A 7,696-nucleotide genomic window follows, 5' to 3' on the forward strand; every position below is an offset into this window, starting at 1 on the left:
ATTGCTTATATATTGATTGTGGAAGTTGTATAACTATATTAGAATAATTGTATTCCTTCATTTGATATCAGGGATCATGTGTACCACTGCATTGCTTTTTTCCCATTAGGGATGAAGGTCAGAGTTGAGTCTCTGCCCCGTAGAGATTCGTCTCTCTTGTTGGTTCAACTGGGTGGACTGTTCCTCCGAGATCTGGCAACGCATGGGACCATTTTTCCTGATCTGGTCTACCCTAATCCTGTAGGTAATTTGGTATTTTGTGAGTCTTCTAGAGGAAAAAACAGTTCTAAACTCTTTTTTACAGGAATCTGGAAGCTGGGATTTATGCTAGCTTCAAGTTCTCTATTTAATTTTCAAGTTGTTTTTGTTAAGTTTTTCATTCTCCTTTTATTGTGCAATCCTCTAGTAACATTCGGATTTAGAGAAATAATGTACAGTATAACACAATTTCACATAATGTTGCATTTTGCAACCTACCTTGTTTTCACTGCATTCTTACCAAATGAGTCAGTTTTACCCTAGTTATCTTAACTATGCCCACTGGTAATGTGCTGGTTATTCCAAGAAGCTGTGGTACCAGCTTTGGGTGATCCACACCTTAAAGCTGCAGTTCAGTCAATATCCTGCATGTGTGTTTTTTTTAATAAATCAGTTCTGTAGTAAGAAAAAATACTTTTAGCATTTTCTGTCTTTAAAAAAACAACTTTGAAAGACCAATTTTCTTGTATTCTATTTTAACAACCATTTACTAAGGCACTGCCCCTTCATGTCCTGTCACAAGCCCTGGCACACCCCTTTGTGAGCCCTGCCCTCCCTCTTGCACATATCAGTGCAGGAGTGCTCATGAATATTCATGAGCTTCCACTGAGTGACAGAAACAGAGGAAATACATTCCCCATATTTAAAGATGTCGCCAAACTTTGCCGATCAATAGACGGAGAACGAATTGACCAGCAGCTATGCAGTTCTTTAGGTAAGTAGAGATTGCCCACATGAAACTATTGAAGTAAAAAAAAAACTTATAACATTTTTTTTTTTTAAGCCTGAACTGCAGCTTTAATACATTCTTCATTGTATGGCTCCTGGTAGATGAAAATGAACTCTATTTTGTGCCATTCCTACTTTTCCTCCATAAATCTCAGTCACTTTGACTGAGCAAAACAAAACAATTCTGCAGTAATTTCAGTCACGTACTGCATATGCCTCAAACGAAATCAATAGGTATGATATGCTCTGTAGTATTTGCTGCTATGCGGTATAGAGTTCCTTTTTTTTTTAAGGCCTTGGTTTTGATTGCTTACAAAACAAAAGTTCTTAATGATCGTGAAGGTCACTGCTTTCACCTTCTTGAAATTCAATTCTACTAAAGGGGTAGTGATCATTGCTTTAGAATACGTTTATGCTGGGAAAATGTGAAGGTATATTACAGTGCTAGGTTACAGGTAACAAAGTTTGCAAATAACATGGAAAAACAGTTACATTTTTCATATTGCCTGCAAACTTTACTACCAGTAACCTAGCTCCTGTAATATAGTGTATTGGGCATTTCATGCACTGTAAATCCATTAAGCAACCAATAGAAAGTTTATATTCCCTTTTCATTTGTGTTTAAAACCGCTGTTCCCACCAAATGGAAATTTGCAGGGGGTGTTTATTTCCCCCCCTCAGTTTTGACACACAAACGACAAACCTTCTTTGTAACAAACATGACCGCGTAGTCAACGATAGAAAGTCGAGATGTCATCTCCCTCCATTTCGTGTCTGGCGGGCACATATTCTGCATGGTCCCGGAGAGGTGGGGCAGAGGGCGGGCGGTGTCGGGACCTCAGGAGATCATGGAGGAGCTCGGGGAATCCCCCGTTTAGATAACATGTTTACAAAACGAGCAGCATGGAGTGCTGCTTTAATTTGCGATGCAATAAAAGATGAATTACCTGGAAAGCAAGGAAACGTATTCATCATAATAGAAGTATTTTCTTTTTCAGCAAAAGGAAGTTGGAAATATATCTCCGTCTTCTAGTGCACAAGTAGGGTCAACAGAATTGCGGAGTCCAAGCAATTGTAAGTTCTCCCCCCTTCATCTCTTTCGCTGAGTCTTCCTCCTGTCATCTACTTTTTCAACCTTTTTCTTGTTGTTCTGGCACCTTATCATTTTAAGTCTATAGAAAAGGCATTTTTTTAACTCCTATCCCTTTGAGTGGAAAATGGCTGCCAAATCTTGGGCCATACGCAAGCCCTAACATCCTCAGTTGTAGTTTCCTGTTGGACAATCCCCTATAACCCCCAATGAAGTAATACTTGCTGGTTAAGTTACCGGTATCCTGGGATCCAGGGGGGTCTCCAGAGCTTAAAGCAGCGTTATTGAACTCGGAAGGCATTCCAATCCTGTAATAAAAGGTCTGTAGTTAGTGTGGATTTCTCGTTAGGGTGGAATGTTCCGTATTTATATTAGCCAGCTATGCTTATGTCGCCTTCCTGTGTCTTTTATAATAATAATAGTTTTTCCTTGTGTAGCGGTGACAGTGTATGCCGCGCAGTACATAGCATTTTTGCTGGCACAAGGAGTCCATGCCCTGTACAGCTTGCTATCTGATTTTTGGTAGTCTCACATGACTCGTTTTCAAAATTTCCCTACTGCTCACTCTACTCATTGCCCTTGTCAAAGGAGCCAGTTACTATTTTATTGACTCGCTGGTTTTTTTAATCTCATCCTTTCGGTGTTTATTGCCGCTTTACTCATGGAGGGCTACATTTCCAAAAAAGTTAAGGGGTCAGCATGTTACCTGCAGTAGTGTGGGTGAACGTATATTACTGTGGAAGAAACTACACAAATGTTAGGCTGTACAAATGGGCTTAATTAGTCAGTGTGGCTTATTCTTTGAAAATAAATTATTTAAATGTGTCCACAAGGAATTCTGTGACAGATTTACTAAACATTGCTAAGATTAAAGCACCTTTATCAAACTGTTTTAAGGGGTAAATATTACTGCTAGAAGTATTTTTAAATCCCCTATTAAAGTTTGCTTATAAATGTGGTGAGCTGATGCACTACTTTTGTGTAATGTCACTGTGTGTTCCCCAGGAGTTTGAAAAATGTACCCTTGTTTGCTCTCTGGTAAGGACAGGCTGAAATAAAGGTAGAGGAAACCTTTCATTGCCAAACATCCCCTGTTCAGAGGCCTAACATAGAAGGGGGTTTGTGCTTCCGGAGAAACGAAGGAAGCCAAATATTTTGCTTTTAAAAATGGTTACATTTGTTTAAGGAAGCCAGTTTGATAGATGTTAAAATGTAGGGCTTTTGGGGGGACTTCCAAAGAATACACCTTCTTATAGTTGCAGACCAAGCAATATCCTACATGTTTTTTTTAATTTATTTTTTAATAAATCGGCTCTGTACTATGAGAAACTACTTGTAGTATTTAAAAACAAAAAAAAAACCTCTGAAATTACATTTTTGATGTATTATAATGTAACAAGCATTTTTTGTTTCTATAGCAACCATTTACAAAGTCACATCCCCTTCCTCTTCTGAAACAGTCTCTGGCACACCTCTTTTTGAGCCCTGCAGTGCACCAATTGTATCTAGTGACTGCCTGGTCACATGATCTTCCCCACAATACTTTGCATCTTCTGCTGCACTGAAAGCCATTTAGTGAACCCCCAAGCTGAATCTTTGCTGTTCGTTCACATGTGAAAGGATCGATCGGCAACTTGGCTAATTGCTTATCATTGTATGGATTGTATTGATGCACATATTAAAGGGGGGAAAAATAAATGAAAAAAAAGGCAGGTTGAACTGCTTTTTGGAGCCCCATTCACTTGCATCTGTGACTCAATGTCTCCAGCATATATCCTAAATAAACCCGGATGAACAATATTAACATACATGTTTTGTGTGTGGTGTTTAGCTGCTTGGGTGCCCCAGGACATGGCCACCTCCTGGGGTCTGACACTTGAGGGGCCCCATGACGTAATGGCTGTCATGGGCTTTTTGCTCGATTTTTACACACTGGACACAGTTTGTTGGGGATGGAAATTGAAGAAGACTGCTCTTGGGTTCGTCTCATTACTAACGTCGCGAGGTGTCGGAGGTGGGCTGTAGCAGTCTGGTGCCGCAACCACGCTGGTTCTCAAAGGGTTAATGGTGTCATTTTAAGTTTACATTTAAGTTTAAAAGCAATATTTTTTTATGATGACGTTTTGCAGCTGCTGCTTCAGATGCTCCCGTGTTTGAAATGTTATATGAGAGAAATCCAGTTCGCAGCAATTTTGAGAGACGACTGACTGTTAGTACGAGACCTTTAAATATAATCTACAACCCACAAGCAATTACAAAAGTAGCAGATTTCTTCTACAAAGGAAAAGTTCATAGTTCAGGTACTGTGCTTTATGTAATAAATCTATCTTTTTTTATTTTACCAACGAAATGCATTTTCTAAACTTTCTCACCTAGTAGTTTGGTATCTTTGGTTACAAGTAAAATACAGAATATGTTTGGGAGACTAGTTTTTATTTTTTTAAATGACCCGGCATTGCTGCGATTTTCTGAGCAGATATAAGAGCATAACGTTATGTAACTACTTGTAGACAAATTGTTTTTGTTAACATTCTTTTATTCTGATCATCTCTAAAAAGACCAACATTTTGATCATTGATATTTTTTCTGCAGATAAATGCATTTATTTCCTTTTTTTTGTAGGCTTTGGATATCAGTCGGAGCTTGAGCTAAGAGTGGCAGAAGCAGCAAGAAGACAGTACAATAAACTGAAAATGCAAACAAAAGCTGAAATTAGACAGACAATTGACCGCTTGCTGGTTGGAGACTTTATTGTAAGTTTGTTAAATGATCTGTTTTTCTGTATATAGATTACTTACTCCACAAACCGCTATTGTTGATGCATAATCTACATGAGCAGCAACCTAGTCTATGCTATACAATGACAACATATTGCTGATTAGTTTAAATCCATTGTTTTGGGGTTTTCAGTAAAATGTTCTATGATGTATTAAGAATGTTTTGTCAAAAAGTATCGAAAGCTGAGGAGTGGAGTTTATGAAGTACAGATGTAGCAGACGTCATTGTTCCCCCAGATGACACAAATGTATTGCGATACAATGCAGAATATCAGAATTTCCATAGGAGTCACTGGCAGTAGCACAGACAATCAGACTATTCCACCATAACATGACAGCGGTAGAAATAACCTTTGCTTAATTTGCATACAGATCAATACATCCTATATCTCACTTAAATGCTCAGATAAAACCAATGCATCACAGCCCGATGTATATTCAAACCTGGTTTATGAAAAACAAAATTAAGAATGAATGATATAATAAACATATGCTGTCGTTCAATATGATAAACACAGTAGGGAAACCTTATTAACATTTATTTCTGAATGTTTGAAAAGCTGCTAAACAGGTTTTAATTTGTGAAAATCAAACAGCACAATAATTTAATTTGCTGCTTTTGTTGGCGGATCTTGCACAATAGAAGGATAAAAATGCAGCAGCAAATCAAAAGTTGTGTTGATTAAAGTTAGAGAATATGCAGCAGTGGCCCTTGTGAGAAGCTTTAAAATAAGTTTACACTGTTATTTTCTCAAAATATAAAACTACTGGTGAGCTTCACATTGACATGTTATCTAGACTAAAATGTAAAAAGACAATATGTACTGTACATACAAATAGTAAATACAGCTTAACCCCGTTATAGCGCGGTCCTCGGGTGCCACCCGCGACCACCGCGTTATAAACGGGGTTGCGGAAAAAGAATGGCTGCCGAAAATGTGTTTTTTTTTTTTTTTTGTGGTGGTACCGTGTCCGCCAGAGGGGGAAAGCTGAGAACTCTCTCAGCGTTCTCAGACCCGGTGGGGCAGCGGCAACAGCACACAGCACTTACCCGGCATCTGGCAGCTCTTCTCCCTGTCTCTGTTTCCTGCTTCTGCTTCCATCTTGCGAGAGCAAGCTCCCTTGTAGAGACAGTGTGTCTCCTTGTGTGTGTGAATTTGACTGTGTGTGTGTGTGTGTGTGTGTGTGTGTGAGTGTATGCAGTGTGCTGTGAGTGTATGCAGGGTACTGTGAGTGTATGCAGTGTGCTGTGAGTGTATGCAGTGTGCTGTGAGTGCAGTGTGTGCTATGAGTGTGTGCTGTGTGTGTGCAATGTGCAGTGTGTGTGCGCAGTGTGCAGTGTGTGTGCGCAGTGTGCAGTGTGTGTGCGCAGTGTGCGTGCGCAGTATGTGTGTATGCAGTGTGCAGTGTGCAGTGTGTGTGCAAAAAAAAATAATTTTTTTTGCACACGCAGTGTGCAGTGTGTGCAAAAAAAATAATTTTATTTTTTTTTACATTCGGGGTCCACGCTCAAACCGCGTTATAGGCAGATCCGCGTTATAAGCGGATCACGCTATAACGGGGTTGAGCTGTACTTGGTGAAACTGCGATCATTACCTCAATGTTGATCACTTCTTTTTTTTCTGTCAGGAAAACAGTAGGCGTTGGACAGTGCATCTTGATATTTCCGCACCTCAGGTGATCTTTCCTGATGATTTTGTGCATCGGGATCCAGTACTAGTAGTGGTGGATCTTGGGAGAATTTTACTCACTAATTCTCAAGGTAATATAGATATGTTTTATTAGGTGTTAGATTATTTCATTAAACCACTATGAGTAGTTATCTGTGTTAAATGATAGTTGGGTAACATTCTATATGCTCTTATTTAATCTGCATAGCTAACATGAAAAATAGTGTTGATTTCAAATGGATGGTTGCAAGGGCCACTGAATATATTTTGTGTCTAGTTTAGTTTAACAGGGACCCTTCTGTTTTTAGGAAAAACATAGTTGGGTTTAACTGCAAAGCTTCTTTAAGCCTCAACCAGAAAGTAAATTCCTTTTGTTAACATTATAGTCTTAAACATATTGAGAACAATTGTTTGAGTATGAAGAATGGTGTGTGAAAATGTTTTGCTTCTCAACTGAGCTATAGATGCATATTGCAAAAATGGGTATTGTCTCTTAGGCTACGCTTATAGTGATGGTGATGCGACTGTCGCTGGAAAATCAAATAGCGATTACTTCCACCGAACGCGACCAATGCGTTGCGCTTACTATAAGCGCACGCGACGGCGGCAATGCATTTGTTTTGCCGCGCTATCGCAGTCGCCGGCACTATAAGCGCAGCCTTGGGGTGTAAGGTCTTTTATATTTCAGAACAGTGAAAAGTCTACAATATTAAGACTGTATTTGTTTATATTTTTCTATCAACAGATCATTGTAAAAGAGAGGTTTTGGATACCTTGTCTACTGGAGTGAATGATTTAAGTGATGACGAATATAAGACCCCTTTGGGAACTCCTCCTAATAGTCCACCTCCTGAAGTCAATACCAACATTGGAATGGAAATGTCCAATTGCACTGGAGCAGAGCCGAGTGAAGATTGGCTGGAAGCAATAACAATGTATGAGACATACTCACTCTCATTTATGGATTTGCAGATCATGGTTGGGCATGTAAAGGACAATTGGAAACACATTCAGGATAGCGAAGTTGGCCCAACTCATGTTGTAGAAAAGTTCAATGTGCACCTACAGTTGGAGCGCAGGTTGATGTATACCTCAGATCCCAATTATCCGGGTGCAGTACTTTCTGGGACACTACCAGACTTGAAGATTCATATTAATGAAGATAAGATATC

At 39.3% G+C, this 7,696-nt stretch overlaps 1 protein-coding gene across 5 annotated transcripts in view; it reads left to right on the forward strand.

Moving 5' to 3' along the window:
• VPS13D (vacuolar protein sorting 13 homolog D) overlaps positions 1 to 7,696 on the forward strand; it is a 241,678-nt gene that overhangs the window by 20,861 nt on the left and 213,121 nt on the right. For all 5 annotated transcript variants that reach the window (XM_075605051.1, XM_075605047.1, XM_075605049.1 and 2 more), the window contains exons 14-19: positions 110 to 240; positions 1,986 to 2,061; positions 4,207 to 4,377; positions 4,700 to 4,830; positions 6,484 to 6,616; positions 7,270 to 7,696. The exon at positions 7,270 to 7,696 is cut by the window's right edge and continues 1,790 nt beyond it. In XM_075605051.1, coding sequence (XP_075461166.1) covers positions 110 to 240; positions 1,986 to 2,061; positions 4,207 to 4,377; positions 4,700 to 4,830; positions 6,484 to 6,616; positions 7,270 to 7,696 — 1,069 coding nt within the window. The remainder of the gene's footprint in view (positions 1 to 109; positions 241 to 1,985; positions 2,062 to 4,206; positions 4,378 to 4,699; positions 4,831 to 6,483; positions 6,617 to 7,269) is intronic.

Source organism: Ascaphus truei, chromosome 6, assembly GCF_040206685.1.
Source record: "Ascaphus truei isolate aAscTru1 chromosome 6, aAscTru1.hap1, whole genome shotgun sequence".
Classification (NCBI taxonomy): domain Eukaryota; kingdom Metazoa; phylum Chordata; class Amphibia; order Anura; family Ascaphidae; genus Ascaphus; species Ascaphus truei.